The 27,133-nt window shown below is 51.4% G+C and overlaps 1 protein-coding gene across 1 annotated transcript; it reads right to left on the bottom strand.

Moving 5' to 3' along the window:
* Positions 1-2,366: 2,366 nt before the first annotated feature.
* Positions 2,367-20,474, bottom strand: GUCY2D (guanylate cyclase 2D, retinal). The gene is made up of 20 exons (XM_025363123.1): positions 20,418-20,474; positions 19,383-20,112; positions 18,995-19,299; positions 16,315-16,666; positions 15,864-15,948; positions 15,484-15,586; positions 14,981-15,082; positions 13,452-13,532; positions 10,368-10,574; positions 10,111-10,267; positions 9,463-9,612; positions 8,662-8,810; positions 7,923-8,086; positions 7,636-7,828; positions 7,185-7,359; positions 6,845-6,943; positions 6,665-6,759; positions 6,413-6,498; positions 6,155-6,261; positions 2,367-2,578 (listed from the first exon to the last, which is right to left on the bottom strand). The coding sequence occupies exons 2-19, from the start codon at positions 20,101-20,103 to the stop codon at positions 6,174-6,176; spliced, it is 3,312 nt and encodes a 1,103-aa protein (XP_025218908.1). The 5' UTR covers positions 20,104-20,112; positions 20,418-20,474; the 3' UTR covers positions 2,367-2,578; positions 6,155-6,173.
* Positions 20,475-27,133: the final 6,659 nt, after the last annotated feature.

The following is a 27,133-nucleotide window of genomic DNA, read 5'->3' as shown; positions in this document are numbered from 1 at the left end:
TCCCCTCTTCAGCATGCTGATGGCCTTAAACCTCTCCCTTCTTCAAAAGAGGAGCACAGGACCTCCGGTTCTGCCTCCCTTCTGGCTCCCAGAGGAGCATCTTGGAGAGCTGCATCATCACAGTCATGTCCTCTGGCCTTCTCTGGGAAGCATTTACTCAGGGAAGGACCAGTTTCTGGGATCAGCTCTGGTCTTGAGATAACCTGAGATCATCCATTTCAGCCACCCCATGGTTGGGCCTCTTCTCCAAGGGCCAGAAAGTCTTCTACCCCTTGGCATCATTGAGGATAAGGGCTCAGCACTGGACCCTCCTCGTTGCCCTTTCAGGGCCTGAAGCAGGCTGGAGCCTTCCAGTGCAGACCTTCACAGCTGGGTATGCAGTCCCTCAGGTCTTGTTTCCACTGGGGCCCCGACCTTCCCCGCCCTCAACCCTGCCCTGGAAGAGAGTGTGGCAGGAGCTCTGGGTGCCCATCTCTATATTCTCCGATAAAGGCTAAGCCCTGGGGGAGGTGACCCCAGAGACTGTGGTTGAGGACCAGCCAGTCAATGCAGGAGAACCCCTGTGGCGTCAGTGGCCTCCTGTGGCCTTGGTGGCCCCTGGTTGATAGTTGCAACAGGAACATGCTGATGGAGGCATGCAGCTTAGGAGTGGGTGATCAGGGCTGAGAGAGGCCTAGGAGATGACATGCTGGCCAGTGACAAAGGTAATGATGTTGAAGCGAGGCCATAAAGTGCGTGGCTATGGACAGGTGTCTGTTTGGCATAGTGGTTCGGGTGAGGAGGTGGAGTATATGGGAAAGCCTCCTGTTGAACTTGCAGCCATCAGCGCATTGTAATCAAATGGACCAATATTTCATCACTATGAAAACGTCACGAGGATTTTTGTTTGTCTGAGACAGTCTCACTCTGGAATGCAGTGGTGTGATCTCAGCTCGCTGCAACCTTGACCTCCTGGGCTCAAGTGACCCTCCTGCCTCAGCCTCCCGAGCTGGGACAGAAGGTGTGCACCACCATGCTTGGCTAATTTTTGTGTTTTGTAGAGACAAGGTTTTGTTATGTTGCCCAGGTTGGTCTAGAACTCCTAGGCTCTAGTGATTCTCTCGCCTCAGCCACCCAAAGTGCTAGGATTATAGGCATGAGCCACTGTGACCAGCCATCGTAAGGGTTTTGAGGTATGAAGGAAGGAAAAGAAAGAGAAAGAAAGAAAGAAGGAAAGAAAAGAAAGAAGGAAAGAAAAGAAAGAAGGAAAGAAAAGAAAGAAAGAAATAAAGAAAGAAAAAGAAAGAAAAAGAAGAAAGAAAGGAAAGAAAGAAGAAAGAAAGGAAGAAAGAAAGAAAGAAAGAAAGAAAAGAAAGAACCCAACGCAACCTGACTTAAGCAGAGAAAATAATTTGCTGGCCCATGTTGCTTAAACAGCTGGACTTGGCTTTAGGCCCAGTGAGGTATCTCAGCTCAAACAGTAGCCATCAGGCCTTAGTCTCCCTCCATCTGCCAGTTCAGCTGTGTCTTTGTGGTGGCAAGGATCGCTCCATGTCCCATCCTCTCAGCAACCCCCAAGAAGACAATTTTTCCCCATGGCTTCGAACAACGTCCCAGCACCGAGCTTCATCAGCCTGGCCCAGCTCACCTGTCTGTCTTTGAGACCAGAGGAACGGAATGATTGGGCTGGCCTGAAGGGGAAAGTCAACAGTCAGTTCTAGCCAGAATGGGGCACAGATGGCTGCCGGATGCCCAGCAGGATGGATGTAGGAAGGCAGAACAGCCGATGTCCATTACAGGTCATCCTGTCTGGGACATTGGGCCTGGCACAGGAACAGCTGGGCTCCCAGAAAACTTAGGGGCCAGTCACCCACTGGTGATTTTGGAATAGTCTCTCCTGCTCTAGAGCTCCACCAGCAGGTTTGTGAGGGGTCAGAGGTGGAGTGTGGGTTGTTGGTGAGGTCCTGCCCAGAGACCAGTGGACCTCACCTTTCCCATCTGGGGGCCCTGTTCCTTCAGTCTTGGACTCTGGCTCCCGTGGTTGTAGGTTATGGTCCATGGGTCATGGAGTCATGGCATAGATAAGCTCTGTCCTTCTCTTCTTCTCTCCTGCATACAATCAAGGGATGAAGTCACATCACCCACCTCAAAAGCATCAGAGACCCTGGTCTTTTCCAGCAGCCTGAGAGGCCTGAGACTTCTGCGGCTGGTTCTCTGAGCAGAGGAGTTCCTGGGGGCTGTTGTCCCCAGCCACTTCCCCTCTTCAGGCCATCTCTAAGGTTCAACCCTATCTGAAACCCTCCCTGGAAATGCCAGGGCTGAGCATTCCAGAGATGGGGGTGTCAAGACTATCCCTCCGGGCTAAAAGAAGCACACACCATGACATGGAAGACAGCACGCCTTTATTTTAGCCACCCTCCCAGGACCCAGATAGCACGGCACATGCCCTGGTATCCACGGTGCAAGGTCCAGAAGAGCCCAGGGAACACAACCCAGCAGTGCAGTGTCACAAATCCCTGCCAAGGAGCAGTTCACCCCACCTCCTCAAAGGGAGTGCCGGGAGTCCACTGCAGATGGGACAGGGAGCAGGGCCCAGGACCTGAGGAGCAGCACACACCAAAAAAAAAAGGCGCCGGGTGAGCCCCGGGACACGCTGTACAGACTCTGCTGTGGATTGAAGCAGCAGCTATGAGAGGTCCCTGCTTTGGCCATCACTGCTCTGCCAGCTACAGAGCCATCTCCAAGGCAAGGACAACCCCGAGTGTGGGCTCCTGGCGCAGGCCAGCTGGCAGAGGTAGTGTAAACACATCTGAAGGTGGGGGATGCCCAGTGCCAAGTCAGGCCCTGGTGCTCTCATGCGCTGGGAATTGCCCAGTCCCCAGGAACAGCGTGGGGAGGACTTGAGTCAGCAGAGCCCTGAGACTGGATAACTGACTGGGTCCAGGAAATGAGATTTCCAGAGAAAGGATGGAAACTGCAGAGAAAGGCAGGGAGAGACTGCCAGGCAGAAAGGGGACTGTGGGGACACAAAGAGAGGAGAATAGGGCAGAGAGGGAGACAGGAACAGAGAAAGGAGAGGCTGAGGCTTCATCTTTTCCCTTCTCTTCTCCCACTAGATCTGTGAACTCTAGGGTGGGGGTTCCCCAAGTTCTTCTAGCTGGGGAGGGATCAGGGCTCTTCTCCCCATCACATCTGGTCACTTGAGCTCGAGGCCAGCCTGGGAAGGAGGCTGAGCGAAGCTGGGAAGGAACTGGCTCAGCCCTGCCCACTCCACTTCTACCTCAAACTGCGTCTGCCCTCTGGCTCATTCTTCTCTGCTTCTGGGGGGAGCCCTGCCCAAGCCTGTCCCAGCTAATTTCTCTGCACCGAATCCTGGACTCTTCCTTGAGGCTGCTGAAATCTCACACCATTAACTATGCCACGCCCTTCCAGGCAGGGATAGAGGGAAGGAAGGAGAAGGGCAGGAGGGTCGGGTACGGGAGGGAAGAGACAGGAGACTGAGAGCTCTGTCCACATGGTCGGGCCCAAGGCCAGAGATGTGAATCTGCCCTTCAATCCCTGGGACCTAAGTACAGAGAAAATCTTAAGGAAAATCTTCAAGAATGTAAATAACTTTTAAAAATTTGTGTGTGTGCATGTCTGGGATTTGTTTTGTTTTTAATCTTTAATTCATCATGTTCAAACACAATTTAAAATGTTTTTGAAATTGCGCTAAATTGCTCTCTCTAGCAACCTTACCTTAGGTAACCAGAACTTACAAGTGCTGGGTTTTCGATGTTTGATACATTCTTCCTTTACCTTTAGGAAGGAGGGGAACACCACTAAGCCTGTGGAAGTCATGAATCAGTTAAAAAAAAAAAAGGCAAAGCTCCCTCCAGGGGCCCCTATAATCCTAATACCTGCTAAAGAGTCCCAAGCTCAGTGTCTACAGGCACCAGGAGGGAATATAAAGGAATGTTCAGAAAATCTTGGTGTCTCGGAGTCTGTGGGGAGTGGTGATATCTGGATAAAGGGGACCGTTACTCTTTAGCCGCAGCAGAATGTGGTTAAGTGGTGACACAAACCTCATGTAAGGCTTCCGATTTCAAGAGAAGGGGGAAATCTGCTATACATTTTTAAAATGTGGAAGCTCTTGATTTTTAAATGTTAGCTCAAAATGAAACACTCCATAGGCCAAACAAAACAAGTTTAGTGGCTAGTTTCCAGCCTGGCTTTATGAGACCCTTAGAGATTCTAAGATTTAAAGATCTTAGGGTGATTTAGTTCTATGATTCAGAAACTTTAATGAGCATGTCAATATTTTGCAGGAACTTGTTAAAATGCAGATCTTGACTCAGCAGGTCTGGGGTGGGGCCCTGAGAGCCTTCATTTCTAACGAGTTCACAGGCAATGCTGACCCTGGCCCACCAACCACACTTGGCGTGGTGAAGGTTTAGTTCCAGAATTCCCTCTCACTGTCGTACCCCTGGTCAATGATGTCTCCAGTTCTGCCTTCACCCCTCCAGGGACTGGATACTCACTACCTCTAGTGGCAGCCTAGGTGGTTTCCTAGCCTGCTGCAAACTTCTTCCAGGGTCTGTAGCAAGGGTGACAGACACCGAGAGTCAAATGTGCCAAGGCCCAGGCTCTAGAAGGTCAGAGTTTCACAAAGGAAACTTCAGCTGGGGACTTGCCAGGACAGAGCATTGGTAATTGTTGCGAAGATCTAAGCAGAGGTCAGGCGTGGTGTCTCACACCTGTAATCCCAGAACTTTGGGAGGCCGAGGTGGGCAGATCACTTAAGGTCAGTTCAAGACCACCCTGGGCAACATAGTGAAACCCCGTCTCTACTAAAATCACAAAAAAAAAAAAAAAAAAAAAGTTACGCAGGCGTGGTGGCAGGTACCTGTAATCCCAGCTACTTGAAAGGCTGAGGTAGGAGAATTGTTTGACCCTGAGAGGAGGAGGTTGCAGTGAGTCGAGATTGTGTCACTGCACTGCACTCCAGCCTGGGTGACAAAGTGAGACTCAAAAAAAAAAAGCTAAGTAGAGAGGATTTTCTGTCCAACTGCTTGCTCAGCAGCTCCCAGTTAAACAGAGAATGCTGCTCTTCTTTGGGTGTTCTGGTTAGTCAAGGTGTGGTGCAATTTCCTTTCCCCAAAGCCTTGAAGCAAGCTTTTCTCTGCACTTGGGCATTACCTGATTGTGCCACAGGAGAAGCAGCCAGTTTCTGACTGGTGGGAGATGGAGATAGGAATGAAGCTTGAGGCTGAACAGAAGCCCTTGCCCCCTCAGGCCATGTGACAAATCCTGCTCTGGTGGAACAGAACTCCACTTCCTCTGGGGTTTCCACTTCCTCTGGGGTTGGGGCATCAATCCCAGATCCTCCTTCCTGGGTCCTTGAGAGACACTGGGAAGCGGAGAATCCCTGACCCTCACATCCCCTGATGGATTCAGGGTTCCTGGTGCTGAGGGCCACAGCCACCCAGCTGTCAGGGGCACAGGGGCCATGGGAACCATTTAGGCCACCCCTCATTTCGCCACTGAGGGGATCACAGCAGACAGTGCGTGACACTTTCCCAAGGTCACGTGGCTGGTTTGCAACCAGCTCTTGTAAAGGCCCAAAATCCTTTGAGGCAGAGCTGGGCAGAGTCCACCAGCATTAGCCAGACTTCCAGTCACCTGTAGCAGCAACTTTCAGGAAAAGGACCTTCCAGAACAATCCTGAAGAAAAGAGGGGTATCTCAGAGGGAAGTTGAGGAAAGGGGTCACGGGGTTCACCTAGGAAGGAGCGGGTCACGGGTCAGTTTCTTGCAGGAGGGGAGTGAGCAGGGCTTCCGCTTTCACATTGTCCTCTGGTGACTGCTGCCCCCTAGAGTTGTCTCCTGTGCAATGCACAGCCTGTGAGGCTTCTGGGGAAGCCAGGTTTATGTGATGGGGATGAGATAGGGCCAGGGAAGGGGTCACAGAAGGCCCCAATTATAGAGTTTCCTAAGCCTGGATTCCCAGACCACTCCAGACCTACTGAGCCAAAATTTCTGCAGCGGTGCTTGCCTGCCAGGGGAAGCCCCGGGGTTTAGGAACCAGCCTCGGCTCTCTTAAGTCAGAAAGGGATTGGGACACCTGGCTTGGGTGGGACGTTCTGCAGGCAGCAGAGGGGACGCGGCAGTTGGGGTGGGGGCGGAGGGGGCAGCACCTGTCCGGGGCCTCACTTCTCAAGAGAACTGGCCCGGCCGCGCCTTCTCCAGCTTCCGTCGCCGCTCGGGTGGGATCTCCTGCAGGCTAATGCCGTGGTTGCTGGACCTGCAAGGAGGGGGCGGTGACCTCAGGGAAAGGGAATGGGACGTGGGGGGCAGGGCCCACGTCATCGCTGCCTCACGCGCGGGGCGTCAGACACAGAGCCGGAGGCAGCGATCCCTCGTCCCTCGCCCTGCCACGGAGGCCAGCCACTCACCCCGGTTGCAGGTCAGGCGGTTTGGGGATAGGCTTGTTGAAGCCGCGTCTGCCCACTAGCCAGAAAGTGTCCTCGGCGCCCTTGCCCTGGGGAGACATGGGAGAGGGAAGGACTTAGGCGGACTGGGGTGAGGGGTGGGGGATCTCGAGGTCTGGATGGAACTGGGAGACTGGGTCAGGAAGGGTGAGCTGAGGTTGCAGCCGTGGCCCGGGATGGGCGGGGCCTCCAGGAGGGGGCGGGGTCCTGCCTCACCTTCAGCTCCGTGCGGCCTCGCAGCTCCACCTGGTAGCCCGAGTCCAGAGCACGGAGAATCCCCACGGTGCTCAAGTTCACGTGGATGCGGTAAGCTGTGGCGGTGGGGGACGCCGTGAGCTCGGGACTCACCTCCCGTGTCCCCCTCCCACCTCCCCCTCTTGTCCCCATCACACTCACGCAGCCCGGTGGACTCCATGCGTGAGGCGGTGTTGACCGTGTCCCCAAACAGGCAGTACCGCGGCATGGTGAGGCCCACCACGCCTGCCACGCATGGACCTGTGGAGATGCTGGGGGTTGGCGGGGCTAGCAGGACCGGCAGCTGGGCTGCACCTGGGTAGAGCCTTGGAGGATCTTCGCACCCATAACCTCCACCAGCTCCCCAAATAAGCCTTGTTAAGCTCATCCTCTTTAAGGTAAGCCCCACTCCCCACTCCATGAGTTGCCTCCTCTACAGGAAATCTGGAGCCAGGCCCTAGAGAGGGAGATGGGCTGGAGCCTGGGAAGACCCGGGAGTTACCTGAGTGCAGGCCTATGCGAATGCGCACGGGAACCTCAGGCATATGGCGCATGCGGAAAGTGCCCACAGCACTGAGGATGTCCAGCGACATGTTGGCGATCTCTGCCGCGTGTCGCTGCCCATTCCTCTGGGGCAGCCCCGAGGCCACCATATAGGCATCCCCTATTGTCTCCACCTGGGCGAAAAAGGAGTTGTGTGAATTCCCTTTTGAGTATTCCTCCCCTGCACACAAAGCGATTGCCTCTTGTCACGGGGTCCACCTGGGGTTAATGCAGAACCAGGTTGCTAGTGGAGGGACTGAGCTGGGGACTGGAGGAATAAACAAGGGACAGGAGGTCTGGGAAAGAAGATTGATTGGGCAGGTAGGCTAGGGGCTGAGCAGGAAGGGCTGGCCTGGAGGCTGGTGAAGCTGAATTGAAGGTCAGGAGGGCTTGGCCCCTACACACTCCACCTTGTAGACATCGTGGGAACCAATGATGGCATCAAACAGCGTGTAGAGGTCGTTGAGCAGGTCCACCACCTCAATGGGCTCACTCATGGCAGAGATGGTGGTGAAGCCCACTATGTCACTGAAGTACAGTGTCACTTGCTCAAAGTATTCGGGCTCCACTGGTGTCCCCGTCTTCAAGGCCTCAGCCACAGACCTAGGGATAGCAGGCAGTGAGGTCACCTGGGGGCCACTCTGCCTGGCTGGGCTCCAGCTGCCCTCCCAGCCCACCCCTTCCCACTGGCACCCACGGAGGCAGCATCTGTGTAAGCAGCCGGTCTGTCTTTTGCTTTTCCAGCTCCAGCTCCTCTGTGCGCTCCCGGATCAGATCCTCCAGGTTACTGGAGTACTGCTCCAGCATCCGAAGCATCGAGTCGATGATGTTCGTCTTCCGACCCTTGTTGATGTTCTTGAACTAGCAGTAGAAGGAAGCCGGTGAAGCTGCTGAAGACCTGGGCTGCCATGCCCTTTTCATGCCCCCCTCATGGGCTCTCTCATGGGGCTGTTCACTCTGAACACCCCCCTCCCCACCACCATTCATCTACTATTCGTCAAGCACCCCTGGGGTGCTAGGCACTGTGTCTTCAGACATGATTAGGAGGCACGTGGGAAATGAGGCTTCCCAGAGGGCGGTTGTTCTCAGCTAGTAATTGACAGGGCACTGGAGCCAGCCCAATCCTTGGACTCCCAGGCCAATGGTCTTTCTGTCACAGGAGGCCAAGCACATACTTGGTTCTCAATCAATGTTATTTGAATTGAATTGAATATTCCTCCCACCCAGACAGAACTCCATGTCCCACTCCAAAGGCCTCCACAGCCTCCATTCTAATTCTGCCCCACCAAACCCCAAGTCCTCAGGCTACTCCTTAGGAGGCAGCCTGGAAGGCCAGAGGTCCTGCCAATCTGCCTGCCTGCAGCTGTCTCAGGTTGCTGACAAACATCTGGGATCCCAGAGGCCAGCCCAGTCCTTGCCCACTCCCAGCCCCTGACCAGGTCGAAAGTGTGGTCCATGGAGGGCCGAAGTTCCGGCTGCTCTGCCCAGCACTGCTTCATCAGGTGGATACACTCCACAGGTGCCTGGTCCATGGACACCAAGGGTCGACACAGTGGAGGGGGGCTCCGCACCCTCTGCACCACTTCTGGAGGCATGAGAGGACAGTGAGGGGGAGTGCCCTAGAACACAAGCTGCCTCTGACCCTGGCCTGACTGTTGAAGACCAAGATGTGGGAGGGGGTGCCTGGCAGGGGTTTCTTTACATCAGAGCTTCAGTGTGTGTGTGTGGAGGGAGAGTACGGTGTGGAAGGGGGTTGCTAGGAGGAACAAGAGGACCTCGAACTCTGGGGGTCAGTAAGAGGGGACATAGGCAAAGAAACTAACATTTATTATATGTAAGACAAGTGAGGGATAAGTGATCAAGTAGCTTGCTCAGAGTCCTGTGGGGAAGGGATGTAGATTGGAACCAGATTGGACTACCCTCTTACCCACTCCCCCTCCCCTGCTCCTCCCAGGGACCCCTGAGAACAGAGAGGAGCCTGCTCTGTCAGTTGTGGGAGCAGTTTGGGTCCAGGATCAAGACAGAGGAAGCTGTTGTGTTAGGACCTCATGAACCACCCTCCCCACCCTGGCCATGCACGGCTTTCTGTACTGGGACCCGCAGACACCAGCTTTAAGGGGCCTCCGTATAATTGAGTTTCATCACTGGGCTTTGCTTTAGAGGAAAGAGTGAGGCTGGCTCTGTTCTAACTGCAGGGTGCCCCTCTGGCCCGAACTCCATGCACAGGGCAGCCTTACCCTCGGGAGTGAGCTCCAGCATGGCGTAAGGGGCACTGCGGCACACCACTTCTTGCATGATGATGGCCAAGCTAAAGACGTCACCAGCCAGCGTTCCCCGGCGCTCCAGGGCCGGGTCCCTAAGCAGCTCCGGGGCTGTCCACAGCTGGTCTGGGGATGGGGAAGGGGCTGTGGGGCCACTGGGAAAGACTCCCACCCTCATCAGAAAGCCCAGGTTGGCACCCAGACACCACGAACTCTGCAGCCTAAGACCAGTCTGAGACCCTGCAACCTGAGACCAGCCCTACAACTATCTCTAGGAGCCGTCTCAGAGAAAGCCTGGCCCTCACGAATAGGCCTTGCCCTTCAGACAAGGTGGTGCCCAGGGAAGGCTCATCTCTTGAGCGCAAGCCCCACCCTCAGGCAAACTTCCAGTTAGAGCAAACCCAGCTGCAGGCAGCTCAGGCACAAGTCCCGCCCCCAGCAGCCCCGTCTCCTCAGTCACAGAGCCCACCCTCTCAGAGGCCATGAGATCTTTTTCTGTAGCAGTTGTGTCTGGTGGATGCGGGATGGAGAGAGTGCAAGGGCGGAGGTAGGGAGGAAGCAGGGGAGAAACCCTTGAAATAATGGGGATCCCGGTGGATGCCCATCTGCGCAGGGGACTCTTACCCTCTGCTCTGGGAGGCTCCGGTAGCACCTTCTGTGCTTCCAGCAGTCTCCCGTGGCCGTGGTCAGTGATCTTGAGTACGAATCTGCCATCCACTATGCAGTTCCGTGACTTCAGCCGCCCATGAGCTACGCCTCGATGGTGCAGATACCTTATTCCCTTGGAATGGGTAGGGTAAAGAGGCAGCCTCAGCCTGCTTGGTTCCCTTGCTCCCCATCCCTGCCCCCAGGACGTCACCCCACCACCCCCCGACACACACCTTGATCAGGTCCAGCAGGAGGGAAGACTTGAACATCCAGTCCAGCTTTATTTCTCTCTGAGCGAGGAGGTCCTGGAGGGAGCCCCGCGTGCAGTGCTCTGAGACCACAGCCAGGTTGCCCTCCCAGAGGGCGGCAGGGCCTTCTGCTCCCCGAGCCAGGAACAGCCCCAGGTAGAGGGCCACGTTCTCATGCCGGAGCTCCTGGAGCTGAGAAGGGGATAGTTGACTGGCATTTTCTGCCCAGGGGCAATGCGGGGAGGGGCTGTTAATCAAGATCTGTTTTTGAGTATCCAAACTCAGAAGATGAGATTTGTACAAATGGTGGATGAAATGGTTGATAGGGTATGTAGGGAGGCTCTCTTCTACACACAGTTCTCTTTTTGGAAAAAACAATATAGTCAAGGGCCACTGTTCGGATACCGAGTATGGTTTAGCCTAATGCTGTGAATGAAAAGACAATTTTGCATTGGTGATCAGGACCCAGGCAGGTTCGGATTTATTGATCATAAGCCTTTTTTTTTTTTTTTTTAGACACGAGGTCTCACTCTGTTGCCCAGATTGGTATGTAGCGGCATGATCATAAGTCACTGCTACCTTGCATTCCTGGGTTCAAGCGATCCTCCGACCTCAGCCTCCTGAATAGCTGGGACTACAGGCTTGTGCCACCATGCCTAGACAACATTTTACATTTTTTTTCTGTAGAGATGGGAGCCTTGCTATATTGTCCAGGCTGGTCTTGAACTCCGGGCTTCAAATGATCCTCCCACCTCAGCCTCTCAAAGTGCTGGGATTATAGGCCTGAGCCACCACGCCTGGCCCCAACCATAAAACTTTGAACTGCCTGGGTCTTAAGGGAAAGAGCTCATGAAGGACAAGCTCCTGGAACCACCATCCTCTCCTTCTCACTTAACAGCCTTTGCTGGGAGAACCAGGGAGGAGCTATGCCACTTTCTTTCTTTTCTTGTATTTATTTATTTATTTATTTTTTTCAGATAGTCTTATACTATCACCCAGGCTGGAGTGCAGTTGGCCAGTCTCGGGTCACTGCAACCTCCGCATCCTGAGCTCAAGTGATTCTCCCGTCTCAGCCTCCTGAATAGTTGGGATTACAGGTGTGTGCCACCATACCTGGCTAATTTTTGTATTTTTAATAGGGACGGGGTTTCGCTATGTTGGCCAGGCTGGTCTTGAACTCCTGATCTCAGGTGGTCCACCCACCTCGGCCTCCCAAAGTGCTGGGATTACAGGCATGAACCACCGTGCCTGGCCTGAAGCTGTGCCACTTTCAAAGGACACCAGAAATGGCTTGTGCCTGCAACCGAGCCGGTAGCTGCTGTGCTGGGCGTTACATCATTGTGTCAATCAGGTCTGAGACTCCCACCCTCCCCAAGTTAGGGAAGACAGGACTGACTGCGCTGCAGGACAGTGACCTCACAATTGGGGCATGCTGGAAAAAAAGGTGGCTTAGCTGGCTGACTGGTGCCCTTTCTAGATTGTCCTTGGTCCACATGCCCAATAAGGGGATACTTTTTTTTCTTTTTCTTTTTTTTTTTTTTGAGACGGAGTCTTGCTGTGTTGCCCAGGCTAAAGCGCAGTGGTGCGATCTCGGCTCACTGCAAGCTCCGCCTCCCGGGTTCATACCATTCTCCTGCCTCAGCCTCCCGAGTAGCTGGGACTACAGGCACCCGCCACCACGCCCAGCTAATTTTTTTGTATTTTTAGTAGAGACGGGGGTTTCACCATATTAGCCAGGATGGTCTTGATCTCCTGACCTCGTGATCCACCTGCCTCGGCCTCCCAAAGTGCTGGGATTACAGGCGTAAGCCACTGCGCCTGTCGGAAAATTTTGGTGGATACTTTTCATTTTAAACACCTGGTGTTAAATGGTAATCAAGTTCATTAACCCCCATACACATAGTCCACGTAAGTCACTGCATCTGTGACCAAGAGCTCCTGTAGAGGAATCAGGGAAGGAGGCCAGGCACAGGCTGCATGGTGTGGAGGTAAAGGGAGACACTAAGGTTGTAAGGACCAGAATAAGCCATTTTACAGCCTCCTTGCCAACTTTCCACTTCATTCAGAACGTCTAGGGTTATTCTGCAAAAGTGGCCCGACAGAACCAGAAACTCATTTTTTTCTTTTCTCTTTTTTTAAGACAGAGTTTCACTCTTGTCACTCAGGCTGGAGTGCAATGGCACCATCTCGGCTCACTGCAACCTCTGCCTCCCAGGTTCAAGTGACTCTCCTGCCTCAGCCTCCTGAAGTAGTTGGGATTACAGGCGCCCGCCACCACACCCAGCTAATTTTTTTGTATTTTTAGTTGAGACGGGGTTTCACCATGTTGGCCAGGCTGGTCTTGAACTTCTGACCTCAGGTGATCCACCTGCCTCGGCCTCCCAAAGTGCTGGGATTACAGACGTGAGTCATTTTTTATTTTCTATCATTTGCTCAACAAACATTCACTGCGTCTCTCTAATGTTCCAGACACTGTGTTGGGTGCTGGGAATACAATGGAGGGGAAGGAGGAGGCCCTCACTCAGCTTACAGTCCGGTAAGAGAGGCAGAAACAAGCAGGCAGACAGATGAACATACAATTGCACACTGCAACAAGATTGAAGGAAAGAACTAGTGGTGCGACAGGGAATAATGAAAGCCTACTCCAGGGTGAAGGAAACAACTTTTTTTTTCTTAATTTTGACAGGGTCTTGCTCTGTCACCAAGACTGCAGTGCAGTAGTATGATCACAGCTTACGGTAACCTCCAACTCCTGGGCTCAAACAATCCTCCCTCCTCACCCTCCAAAGAGTAGCTGGGACTACAGGCATGTGACGCCACACCCAGCTAATTTTTAATGTTTTGGAGAGACGGGGATTCTTTATGTTGCCCAGGCTGGTCTTGAACTCCTGGCCTCAGGTGATCTTCCCTCACATCTGCCTCTCAAAATGCCAAGATTACATGTATAAGCCACCACACTCAGCCAGAGGGGACACTTAACTGAGACCTACCTCTGTACCCAGCTGCAAAGAGAAGGCAAGAAGGGAGAAACGATGGCCACCTAGGCCCCATCACAGGCCCAAGTCTCACCTTGGAGAAGGCCGTCTTGGTTGCTGGGCGGATAGCTATGTGCTGATCCCCTGGGAACTTCTTCAGCCAAACTCTGTCTCCCTGCAGCAAAGAGGACGGGGGTAGGGAACTCAGTCTCTTAAAATCCCATGATGGACCCCTCCCCCCCATTTCCATTGGCTCACTGTCCCAGAATGCATCTTCCATGTGACAAAACGCATTGAAGCAAGGGGTTTGATGTCTGCCCATCCGCTTCACAGGCACCCGGGAGAGGACCCACCCCTGGATGACAGATATTCAGAAGCTATGGATGGCTGTCCTCACTACCCCAGGGGTGCCCACCAATAATCCTGTTAAGTGAATTAATACAACCACAAGCATCATCGACATCACAACCCTCATCACCATCCACTGCCATGAGAGAGCATGTTCTGGGAGTAAAGAATCTGGATAGATCAGGCTTTATTGTAAAGTAACTGAACTATAGACAGCTCCCCTCCGGATGCTGGACCTCATCCTCAGCTGTTGGCAAGGCCGGTGCATGGGCAAGGGACCTGTGCAGTCACACAGGTCCTCATGCTCAGAAAGGCCCGAACTTGGTTCAATGACCTCCTGCCATCATCTTGAATGAACGAGGAGCCCCTCATTTCTATCTTGCCCTGGATCTCGCTAATTACGCAGGTGGCCCTGTCTGTTTATAAGGGATTTGGACTAGAAGGGGATTGGGGTTTAGTACTGACCCCTAAGGAGCATTTGGAAATAAATGTGGGGACATTTTTAATTGTCACAAAAACTAGGAGCTACATTTGGTGGACAGGGCCAGAGACAAGAAACACTGAACATTCTTCAAGGCACAGAGTAGTCCTATTCAATTTAGGACAATCTGCCCCAAATGACAATAGTGCCTCCTCTGAGAATTGGCCGTGATAATCTCCAGGTGACATGATAGGAGCCTCTGCATTCCTTCCCATGACCTGAAGCCCAGGAGCTTTAAATTTCTACTCTCTTGATTTGCTCAGCACTCTCAGCTCTCTCTGAATCTGTTCTCATTATCTCCCCTCCACTTGACCACATTCAGATTTACCAGCCCCAAAGTTTATGTCCTAATACTTTTGTGACTTTCTTTTCCCCCTCTAGGGGTTGCTGTTCCTGAGTCTGGTCTAGATTGTGTGGAAATGCTGAGGGGTAGGGCCAGAGGCTCTGATCGGGTAGGAGATGGCCTCAGTGGCCACACCAGGTTACATGCTGGTCCCGGCATGCTCCCCAGCAGCTCCAGCCTTCAGTCTCTGGGTCACTGTGATTAGCTTTTGAGGAGCCCTCACCCAGATAGTGGCTAGGGAAAAATCCTTGGGGAGGGAAGATTCTTAGGTTCTTCCCTTTGAGGGATCCATGACCTTTCCCTAGATCCTGTCTGGGCTCCCATCCCCCATCTCCTGGAGCCTGCAGGATCTGGCATGACTCCCTGTCCTCTTGAGAGTACGCCTCCCCTCTGCCCAGGGCCTGAGCATTCTTCCCCTACTGTCTCTCTGTCTGGCTGGGGTCAGGCTCACCTCATAGACGCCAACGTTGGGGCTGTCCGTGGGTTGGCTGGGGCCACTGCGAACGTCTGACATACTGCGGGCAGCCAGACTTGATCGACTCCCCTGGGCCACCTAGCAGGTAGAGGTCAATGCAAGAGGTCAAAATATATTCTAGTGTCAGAGTTCTGGGTTGAGGTCAGGCTGAGTTTTGGGGATGTAAAGATGGGAGGCGAAGGAATCTCAATGAGGGAAGGTGATAATGACATTACTCCCCAAGTGCACGCCTTACAGTTTATAAAGCAAACATTCATTTTCTTGTTGGAGCTTCACCTCCCACCCAGGAAAGTAGTCAGGACAGGTACTGTTACCCTCATTGCACAGATGAGGGTGCTGATCCCTACACTTCAGACTTGGGACAGAACTGGGGTAGAAATCAGGCTTCCCAAGTAGGGAGCTGGGGTGGGGACTTTCCCAGGGAAGGAACCAAATTTACAGAAAGAAGACAACTGGCTCCTGCCTCCTGCCTCCCCCACCTTTCGAGAGGTGCCCCCATGTGGGTGGAGAAAGGTGATGTCGTCCACAGTCAGGATGATCTTGTTGGGACCGGAGACCATTTGAATGTGAAGTAGCTGGTGCCTGGTGGAGAAAGAGGTCATCTCCACCAAGGGCACCAAGATCCGTGAGAAGAGAGCAGCAGGGGATGGGGCGGAGGGATAATGCTGGCTCAGGGGAGGGGTCCTGGAGGGCAGCCATCCCCAAACCAGACATCCCTGGGACTCTACCAGCCCACCAGAACCCCCTCACCCCAAGAAAAATCTCTTCTACTCTTGAGTGAACCCAGACTGCTGTTTTTGATGCAGACTTCCATTTCTGGCACAAACTCACTTCCTACTTACCTCATTCCACTACTCACCTCACATAATGGGCCAGGAAGGCCCCAGCCAGCCCCATCCCAACCACCAGGAGGAAGCCAAGAAAGACGAGGCCCGGCTCCAGTCCTGAAGGGACAGTGACAGGAGGTATACTGAGGAGCGATATCAGGGGAGGCCTCTTCTCTAGGCAGGCATGGAGTCATGCCAAATGCTGGCCCCTCCAGGAAAGGAGGATGGGGGCCAGCATTTGGCAGGCCTATGACCTCTAGGGGGAGGTCATAGATTCCTCAAAGGGGAGAGTCTGGGAATGCTAGAAAGTTTCCAAGAGGGCTTTGGAGCTCAGCAAGAGAGGGGTCCTGTGCAAGCCAGGGGCGGGGAGAGGGCCTAGAAGGGCATCGAAGATGGATTACAGGATAGAGTCCACTCTCTTTCACCACTTCGTGGATGGTCCGTGGGGATTCTCTCAGTGGGGGCTGGGGTGCTCGCCCTCACCTCCACCGCAGATGTTGTTTGGATCGAACCAGCACGAGGGGTCGGGTCCGGGTGCTGATCCCCCACGCGGGAAGTGCATCGGGGTCCCAGCGGAGAGAAGGGAGCCCCGGGTAGGATCCAGCATGTATGTGGCAAAAAGCCGGTCTCCCACCGCGTCCGTGTCTAGCAGCACGAATGGAGGCTCCTCGTCTCCTCCTAGGCCCCCGCAGAAGCCAGGGACCTGAGCATCCCAGACGTGGCGGGCCACAGCTGCTCCGGACACCCATCTGCCACCCGCTGCAGCCCGCGCTTCTGCCACACCCCTCGCCAGCAAGAAGACCGCGTCGTAGATGGTGCCAAAGAGTGGGGAGACCTGGAGAAGGACAGTAGGGGCTCAGAGGTCGGGGTCACAGTCCACAGACAGACCAGAATTCCCTGGCCACGCCAATTCTTTCACAGCCGGTCAAGCCCAGGGTATCCACTGTTCCCACCTTCCAGTTAGTTGTTCCTAGGATCCCTCCCCATTGGCTATCTCTTCCTCCCTCCCCATTGGCTAACTCTTCTTCCCTTCCCATTGGCTATCTCTTCCTCCCTCTCCATTGGCTATCTCTTCCTTCCTCCCCATTGGCTAATGTTTCATCTCTCCCCATTGGCTAGCTCTTCCTCCCTCCCCATTAGCTAACTCTTTGTCCCTCCCCATTGGCTAACTCTTCCCCTCTTTCCATTGGCTATCTCTTCCTCCCTCCCCTATTGGCTGTCACACCTGCTCTCGCCACTAACTGGTTCCTCTTTTCAGGACTCAGCCTCCTCTCTGACCATTGGTTGATTCTAACTCTCCATCACCTGTAGATTCTCTCTTCTTCCTGTTGGTTGCCCAGAATATAGTTTTAATCTCATCACCTACCATTCACCTGAAAGCCTTCTCACCTATCTTTTGGTTGGCCTCTATTTTCTGTTTTTCCTTAAAAAAACAAAAAACAAAACTAAACAAAAACAAAACAAACAAAAAACCTTCTCCATTGTTACCACCTGAGCTTATCAGGCTTCTCTATTATTCCCAGTTGCCATCTCTCAGAGAGCCAGGCACTGTGCAGAGCACCAAAGATGTATCAGTGTACAAGACAGACCCTGTCTCAAGGAACCTTTCTTCTTGCCAAAGAGACAGGGGTGTTCAGGCAGTGCAATGAGTAAAAGTAGAGGAACTGAGGGAGCTGCAGAGACAGGAATGGGTGTCTCCAACCTAGGCTGGGGACAGAAGGAGCTGTGGGATGAGTCAGAATTATCCAGGGCAGGCAGGGACAAGAGAGAGGACACAGCACACTCAGAAGCTCAGAGGCAAAAGAGAAGGACACATTTAGAGAACGCGGAGTAGCTTGGTCTGGCTGAAGTTCATGGAAGGTGGAAGAGAGAGAAAGACAGGAGAGCTGGTAAGCCATGTGGAGAGGCCTGCATCTATCCAGGGCAACAGAAGTCACTGTGAGGCTTTGAACAGGAGCACGACAGTGTGAGATCTGTCAGATTTCTGAAGCTTGATCTGGTTGTTGGGTGGAAAAGGGTGTTGGGCAGGTGAGTGTTGAAGCAAAGACCGCCTGAGAGATTATGTTTTGGGATTTGGGCTGGGGGTGCTGTGGCCTGAATCAGGGCAGTGACAGTAAAGATGGAGAAAGTGGACGAATTCAAATGATCTTTAGGAAGTAACAGTAACAGTGCTTGATGTCTGGAAGTGGGGGCGAAGAATTCAAGGAATCAAGGGTGACTCACAAGCTCAGAGGCTTGGGCAGCGGAGAGGACAGCCATGGTACTTACTGAGAGGTGAAGAGCTTTTCTCTCTACTTTCTTAACCTCCTTCTCGCCAGTGCTGACCCTCCCTCCATCCCATGTCACTATGATTCCTAATCTGTATTCTGTTCTGACTATTCCCATCACCGCACCGCCCCGCCTCCACTGGCCACCTCCAGTCCTCTTGGAGGAATCTAGGGGCATTGGTGGGAAATTGCAACCCCTATGACCCACAGCCTTCTCTCATGCAGCCCCCTGTGAGTTGGGCCTTTGTGGTGGTTAATTCACTGCCCATTGACATCTAAATTCCCTTCTCATAGTGGTTTCTAGTCCTCCTTTGTGGCTGGAGTAAAGTTAGATGATCTGAACTGGGATTCTGGGGACTTGGGGAACCCTAGGTAGTAGCTGGATGTTGGAAATGCACTATGGATCTGGTGAGGATTGCCCCTGGATCCACCCAGGGAACTTTCTGCTTCTTGCAAGGTGTCTAGGCCCTTAAAAAGCTAAGACCACCAGATGATGCCCCAGAGGAAATACCTCTGAACTAGGGATGAAGGTTGGATTGGCATCCTCCCTCCTTCCTGCTTTCAAGAACATCAAGTATTTATTTTAGACAGCTGGGAGTATGTGGTGGTGGAAATGGGTTTACTTTGAAGTCAATTGCAAAAGGTTTTGCAGTTGACAGTTCATTAGAGCTTACTGCTTGATGTTGGACTTGAGAGGTCTCATTGCCTACTCTCTGGAGGCAATCCCCATACACTAAGAGATCCCAGGCAAGGCCAGAGCCTCTGCATTACCTAGGAAACTCCAAACAGCTAGAGCTGCCAGTGGTTCTTTCTCCATTGGCTCCATCCTCCTCTCCCCGCTTTGTCTGTCCTCTCCCCTCTCCCTTGCCTTCTTCCCTCCTCCCAGGACCATCTACCTGCTGCAGATTGAGGTCAGAGGGCAGCTCGCGGTGCTCTTGGGCCCTGCGCAGGCTGTCCAACACGCTGCCTTCAGAGGGACAGTGGCGCGTGAGGGTGAGCACGGCATCATGGGCCCTGCGAAGCTGGGAGCTGTTGGCGAGTGCAGCTAAGGCCTCCGGGCCTGGGGACAAGGCGTAGTGGATTGTGTCGAAGGGCAGGAAGACCAGGGAGCCATCGGTCAGGCCCAGTTCCTCCGCGGCCTCCAGGAGGTAGCGCTGCTCCTCGCCGCCCAGCAGCACCGAGTGCATCACCATGATCACTGCTGCGGACAGAGGCTTGGCTCGCGGCGCCGCCCGGCTGCCGGCAGGACCCGCCGACCTCCTCGCACCCTGCAGGGGAGCCTACCTGTGACCCTGGGCCCGTCCCGAACCTTCCTCAGGGCCTCCCGGGCTCCAGACAGGTCCAAGGGCTCCATGGAAGTCACGGAGGCGACGGGCAGGCCCCGGGCCCTGAGTGCCGTGGACAGTGAGTGTCCCGCCTCCACCCACAGGTCCTGGGGGGCGGTGACCAGGGCCACGCGCGCCCAGCCGAATGCGCGAAGCAGGGCGTAGAGGGCGTCCGCTGCGGGGGTCAAGGCAGGGGCCGTGGTGCCCGCCGCCTGCGTCCCGGGGCAGCCCCAGGGCACCAGCGCGATCCCGGCTTCTTCGGCGAGTAGCTCGGCCGGCCGGCAGGCCGCAGGGTTCACCGGACCCACGAGACCCGACACGCGGGCCAGCGCGGAGGACACGGCCCCCAGCGAGCCCGGCGTCCGGCACGGCTCGGGCAGCAGCGCGACCTCGAAGCGGGGGCCGCCGGCCAGGTCGGGGTCGCGGTTCAGGCGGGCGGCGGCCAGGCGGGCTGCCAGGTCCGCGCGGGCCCGGGAGAAGATGGGGTCGCAAGCCCAGGGGCCCAGGACGCCCACCGTGAACACCGCGGAGAGGGCGGGGGGCTGCAGCAGGAGCAGGAGCAGCAGGAGCGGGAGCCGGGGCAGGGCCCGGGGGAGGCGGGGCAGGGCCGGAGCCCACCGCGCGGGGCCGCAGAGCCTGGGGTCCGGAAGCCCACCCGCTCGGCGGGCGCAGGCGGTCATTGCCGGCTTCTGCGAACACAGACGGAGAAGGCTGAGCGACTGAGACCCCTGGCCTCCCTTAGGGTTCTCCCCGTAACCCAGAGTTTCTCCAAGCCCGAGTAACCCATGGGATGATTCTGTTGCTACCGCCCCCTCCGGAGGCTGGGAAGACTAACTGGGGCCAAGGACACCGCCCCGAAGCCCCCTTCTGCCGCCCCGGCTTCCCGCTCCCATCCGGCTTGCCCCTCCCCCCGTTGGAGGCGTCAGGGGTCAGCAGGGACTCGCTCGCGCCCTCAGACCGACCCTATCCCAGCGGAGGGGCCTCTGACACTTACCGGGAAGTCCGGGGCTCGGGCCCACGGCCCCGGTGAGGGGTCACAGGGCCGGTCCCCCTTTTGACGCCCGCCCACAGGTCTTCCTTGCCAGCCCAGGCCAGGGCGGGGGCGTGGATACAGCCGGCCAGAGCCCTTAATCTCCCCAAGCTGATTAGGGTCCTTAATTAGGCAGGGAGGGGCGGGCTAGTGGAGGATGAGAGCCCCTACTGCGCCTTTCTGGGGTGGGATCTGTCCTGGGTTCCAGGTAGTCAGCCAGATCCTTTCCCCTCCATGCCTTCCAGCCCCCCACATCACCCTCATCACCACCACCCCTGCACAAAAGCAGCCGCAGTTTCCCCTTTCAGCCTTGGGCCACACTGCTCTACTCAGCCAGAAAGTGACAAGCGCCTGCCCATGGGCAGCTGTGGGTGATCCGTCCTGGAGAAGAAACTCTGATCTCAGTCCCTTTCCTTACAATCTTCTGTTTCCAGTTCTGCCAGCTAAGTTCAAGCTCCATCCTTTGGCTGGCAAAGTCTATATCCCAGAGACCAAACCCACACCAAGTTGACACCTGCCTTTCTTCTTTCACTGCTCTTCTCTCTCTCACCACACTTGATTCTCTGACCTCTGCTTCTCCATGCCTAGAAAACCACCCCTTTGGCAGGACCTCAGGAAGTAATGAAAAGAGCTTTGGCCTCGGACAGACCTGGGTTCCAAGTCCCTCTTTTTGGACCTTGGACAATTTTTGGACCTTGGACAATTGCTTAATCTGAAGGTTGTTGTGAAAATGAATATAATTGCCCGGATGGCAAGAATAGCTAACAATTTTAGAGAAGAGTATAATGAAAGATGCCCTATAAGATATACAAATTTATTATAAAGCAATAGCAATTATATATTTATGTAAATATATAATATATAAAACATAGCAATTATATAAATATGTAATTATATATGAAACAGCAATTATATAAATATATATTCTAAAGCCATAGCAATTATATATTATATATTTATATAAATCCACATTATGTAGTGATAGTGATTATATATTTATATAAATATTTATTATAAAGCTATAGCAATGAAGACTTCATAGTTTGGGCACAAGGATAAACAAATGGACCAATGAAATAGAATCTACAGTACTAAAACAAGCACAGCAAATGTGTGAAGTGGACATTTCTTACCAACTGGGAAAGAATGAACTTCAACAAATAGAGCTGATTAGCCATCTGGGGGGAAATAGAATTCAATCCCTATCTCACACCATACACAAAATCTATTCCAGGTGAAAGACCTATATGTGAAAAATAAAACTTAAAAACTTTTAAATAAATCATTTTCAGACATGGTGGCAAAGATTGGATAAGTTAAGAATCATTAGTGGATTTGAAAGCTAGGGGGAAATGTTGGATGAGGAGCAGGACTTTTGCAGGGTCTAAAAGTATCTCCCTACAGATTGCCGTGAGTTGGAAGGGAGGGGGGAATAAAATAAAAAACAGTCATTGTATTGTACAGTGGAGAAATAGGGCAATACTTTAAGCAAGTAATCAGAATTAACCATGAGGGGCAGAGAGACATTCTGTGCCTCCAGATGTGATATCCTGAGAAGGACATAATACTACATCTGCGCAATGCTGCACAATACATCTCTGCAATGTTCCAGCATTACTTCAAATCTAATCACAAGGAAACATCAGATAAACACTAAATGAGAAATGTTCTATTAAAAAACGTGGGGAGGACTTCATTCTTCAAAAATGTCGATGTCATATAAGGCAAATAGAGGTTGAGGAACTGTTTCAGATTAAAGGAACCTAAAAAGACATGACAAGTATATGTAACACCTCCCCTTAGTTTGGATTCTGTATCATTGGATTTTTTTAAAGTGCTATAAGGTTATAGAACTTGAGGCCGGGTGCCGTGGCTCACGCCTGTAATCCCAGCACTTCGGGAGGCTGAGGCAGGCGGATCACTTGAGGTCAGGAGTTTGAGACCAGCCTGTCCAACATGGTGAAGTCCCATCTCTACTAAAAATACAAAAATTAGCCAGGCATGGTGGAGTGTACCTGTAATCTCAGCTGCTCAGGAGACTGAGGCAGGAGAATCACCTGAACCTGGGAAGCAGAGGTTGCAGTGAACCAACATTGTGCCACTGCACCCCAGCCTAAGCAACAAAGCGAGACTCCATCTCAAAAAAAAAAAAAAAAAAAAAAAAAGAAAAGAAAAGAAAAGAAAAATGGTTATAGGGCTTATGGGGTTATAAAAATGCTATAAAGAACATCAACATTAACCAAAAAATTGGCAATTGACAAAATTGGAATATCACAGGAGATTCAAAACAGTGTAAAGTTATAAAGTTAGTAATGGTAGTGTAGTTATGTTAGACTATCCCTGTTCATAGGAAATACACACTGAAGTACTTAGTGGTAAAGCATCATGTATGTAACTGACCCTCAAGTAGTCCAGAAAAAATATATATTAGATATGATATATGGTATGTTGTATATATTATCTATTTCAAATGATAAACAAATGGGGTAAAATGCTAACAATAGGTGAATCTGGGTAAAAAGCCTGTGAATGTTCTTTGCATAATTTTTATTTTTGCAACATTTTTTAAGTTTGAAATTATTTCCAAATAAGAAGTTAATTAAAAATGTTAGATTATAGAATTCAATGAAAGTAGATCTGCTCTGAAGAACAACAAAAGAAGAAAAAATAAATAAGAAAATAGAAAAATAAAAAAAGAGCAGAAAGTTTTATGAGAAAAAAAGACATAGATTGAAAAGACATCTTTATCAATTCAGGGTAGGAATAGATTTATTAAACAAGACACGTTGGCCGGGCGCGCTGGCTCATGCCTGTAATTCCAGCACTTTGGGAGGCTGAGGCTGGCCTCCCAAATATATTTGGCAAAATATTAACATCAGTTAGTTTTTGGTGGTAAACAATCGCTATATGTAGGGGTTTTCTGTATGCTTGAAATGTTTTCTAATTTAGATTTTAAAAAATTTGTAAACAAAAAGTTTAGATGTCTGACCTGTAGCAGAGTTCCAAAATTCAGTAGGCGTCAATATTCGTATCTATAGTGCTGTGCTTTTTACTTTCCATAAGAGTTACCTCCCCACATCTCCTATCTTCTGACTCAACATCTCTACATGAAATGGTGGAAACTCCAGCCAACTCTTACATTTCACATATGGTGAAAATGAGGTCCAGAGACTAATTTGATTAAATCAACAATCTCCCAATTTTCCTCTAGGGTCCATGGACTGATGGGTAATAGAGATCAAGATGAAGGGGGGATTTTAAAAAAAATCTTTTTTGTCATAAAATATATTTAACATTTACCACTTTAACTTTTTTTTTTTTTTTTTTTTGAGGCAGAGTCTCACTCAGCCGCCCAGGCTGGAGTGCAATGGTGCGATCTCGGCTCACTGCAACCTCCGCCCCCCGGGTTCAAGCGATTCTTCTGTCTCAGTCTCCTGAGTAGCTGGGACTATAGGCATGTGCTACCATGCCTGGCTAATTTTTGTATTTTTAGTAGAGACGGAGTTTCACCATGTTGGCCAGGATGGTCTCCATCTCTTGACCTCGTGATCTGCCTGTCTCGGCCTCCCAAAGTGCTGGAATTACAGGCATGAGCCACCACGTCCGGTCTCCACACTTTAACATTTTTTATGTGTACAATTCAGTGAGGTTAATTACATTCACATTGTGTGCAACCATCACCACTGTCCATCTCCAGAACTTTTCCATCTTACCCAATTGAAACTCTATGCCCATTAAATACTAGCTCCCCATTTCCCCTCCCTCCAGCCCCCAGAAACCACTGTTCTTATTATTTTTTTTTATTTTTATTTTTTAGAGACCAGGTCTTGCACTGTTGCCCAGGCTGGAGTACCATAGCACGATCTCTGCTCACTATAGCCTCAACCTCCTGGGCTCAAGCAATCCTTCCACCTTAGCCTCCCAAGGAGCTGGGATTACAGGCGTGTGCCACTATGCCTGGTTAGTTTTTTGATTTTTGGCAGAGATGAGGGTCTCACTATGTTGCCCAGGCTGGTCTCCAACTCCTGGGCTCAAGTGATCCTCCTACCTCAGCCTCCCAAGTGCTTGGGATTACAGGTGTGAGCCACTGCCCCCGGCCCATCATTCTTTCTGTCTCTATGAATTTGACTTTAGCTACTTCACATAAGTAGAATCATACAGTATTTGTCCTTTTGTGTCTGTTTATTTCACTTAGCATGATGTTTTCAAGGTTTATCCTATGCTGTAACGTATCAGAGGTTCATTCCTTTTTTTTTTTTTTTTTTTTTGAGGCAGAGTTTCGCTCTGTCACCCAGGCTGGAGTGCAGTGGGGCAATCTCAGTTCACTGCAACCTCAGCCTCCAGGGTTCAAAGCAATTCTCGTGCCTCAGCCTCCTGAGTAGCTGGGATTACAGATGTGCATCACCATGCCTGGCTAATTTTTGTATTTTTAGTAGAAATGGGGTTTCACCATGTTGGCCAGGCTGGTCTCAAACCCCTGACCTCAGGTCATCCTGTCGCCTTGGCCTCCCAAAGTGCTGGGATTACAGGTGTGAGCCACCAAGCCCCACCTCACTCCTTTTTAAAGCCAAATAATATTCCATTGTATGTACAGTATATACCACATTTTATCCATTCATTCTTCTATGGACACTTGGCTTGCGTCCACCTTTTGGTCTCTGAGTCCCTGCCTTCAGTTGTTTTGGGTGTATACCTAGAAGTGGGATTGCTGGATCATATAATTCTTTTTTTAAATAAGTATTTTATTTTATTTTATTTTATTTTTTGTGGCAGGGTTTCACTCCGTCACCCAGGCTGGAATGCAGTGGCTTGACCTCGGCTCACTGCAGCCTCCGTCTTCCATATCCAAGTGATTCTCCTGCCTCAGCCACCTGGGTAGCTGGGGCTATAGGCATGCGCCACCACACCTGGCTAATTTTTGTATTTTTGGTAGAGATGGGGTTTCTCCATGTTGGCCAGGCTGGTCTCAAACCCCTGACCTCAGGTCATCCTCTCACCTTGGCTTCCCAAAGTGCCGGGATTACAGGGGTGAGCCACCAAGCCCCACCTCACTCCTTTTTAAGGTCAAATAATATTCCACTGTATGTACAGTATATACCAAATTTTATTTATCCATTCATTCTTCTGTGGACACTTGGCTTGCGTCCATCTTTTGGTCTCTGTTTGAGTCCCTGCTTTCAGTTGTTTTGGGTGTATACCTAGAAGTGGGATTGCTGGATCATATAATTCTTTTTTTAAGTAAGTATCTTATTTTATTTTATTTTTTTGTGGCAGGGTTTCTCTCTGTCACGCAGGCTGGAATGCAGTGGCTTGACCTTGGCTCACTGCAGCCTCTGTCTTCCAGGTCCAAGTGATTCTCCTGCCTCAGCCTCCCGAGTAGCTGGGGCTACAGGCATGTGCCACCACACCTGGCTAATTTTTGTATTTGTGGTAGAGACGGGGTTTCACCATATTGGCCAGGCTGGTCTCGAACTCCTGACATCAAGCAATCCACCCACCTTGGCCTCCCAAAGTGCTGAGATTACAGGCGTGAGCCACCGTGCCTGGCCTGGATCATATAACTCTATGCTTGATTGTTTGAGGAACTGACACACTGTTTCTACAGAGCCTGTGCCATTTTATATTCAAGGAGTGGACTATTTTAAATCCATCCTAGTCCTCATGCCAAGGTTGCACAGCCAGCCTCCCGCCACCACACTGCTTTTCACTTCTAGTGGCCCACACCAGAGCTTGTTTGTTTCTTATTGTTGCCTGCTAAATTTCGATTCCATCTGTAAGGTACTGAAACAAAACATGCCCTCTTACATAAAGGGCGGGGCCAAATCTTAAAGTAGCAGTTGGCTGGAGTTACCAGAGGACAGAATTATATTTAAATCCAACTCCTGTACTATAAATAGTCTCAGCTGCAGGTGGCGCTCCCTCTTGGGAAGGTCTTGGTTTCACTCTGTCTAGAGGCAAAGGGTGTAATGCTCTTCTGAGATTTTTAGTCCCTACCCTGCCCCCCATAAAGTCACGAAATTTGGAGGAGTTGACAGAAGGAATTAGAAGCTTCTGTTTGTGGAATCGCTGCAGCAGCAGATAAGGAAAAACTATTCCTTAAGTTTAAATGAGGCAAAACAACTTTTGAAACTAATTTGGCCTGAATCTCATAGTAGGAAACAAGTCCGGGGGGTCTGATCAAAAAAAAAAAAAAAAAAATTCAAGTTAAGTTAGAAACACTGAATCCAAAGTGAAGGTAAAAGTCAGGATTCCATTAAACTACATTTGTAATAGTTAAAGAATAGTGTGGAGGAAACAGAAACATATCATTTTTTCACTATTAAATGTTAAAACGGGTTGGGCGCGGTGGCTCACATCTGTAATAATAAGTATACAAAAATGTGTAAGCAAAAATAAAAGACTTTTGAAGATAACCACTGTAAATAGCTTTTAAAAATGCATATATGAGAAAATAGATTTTTTTTTTTTTTTTGAGACGCAATCTCACTGTGTCACCAGGCTGGAGTGCAGTGGTGCTATCTTGGCTCACTGCAACCTCTGCCTCCCGGATTCAAGCGATTCTCCTGCCTCAGCCTCCTGAGTAGCTGTAACTGCAGGTGTGCGCCACCATGCCCAGCTAATTTTTTTTGTATTTTTAGTAGAAATGGTTTTCACCATGTTGGCCAGGATGGTATCGATCT

The sequence above is a fragment of the Theropithecus gelada genome, chromosome 16, assembly GCF_003255815.1.
Source record: "Theropithecus gelada isolate Dixy chromosome 16, Tgel_1.0, whole genome shotgun sequence".
Taxonomy (NCBI): domain Eukaryota; kingdom Metazoa; phylum Chordata; class Mammalia; order Primates; family Cercopithecidae; genus Theropithecus; species Theropithecus gelada.
This window is presented reverse-complemented; position numbering and strand designations above follow the sequence as displayed.

Coding starts and splice junctions, on each gene's coding strand:
- GUCY2D (XM_025363123.1), bottom strand. CDS start 20,103: ATGACCGCCTGCGCCCGCCGAGCGGGTGGGCTTCCGGACCCCAGGCTC. Junction 15,587..15,863: donor TTCCTGGCCCATTATGTGAG/GTGAGTAGTGGA, acceptor TTTCTCCACCAG/GCACCAGCTACTTCACATTC. Junction 8,087..8,661: donor TGGACCACACTTTCGACCTG/GTCAGGGGCTGG, acceptor TTCTACTGCTAG/TTCAAGAACATCAACAAGGG.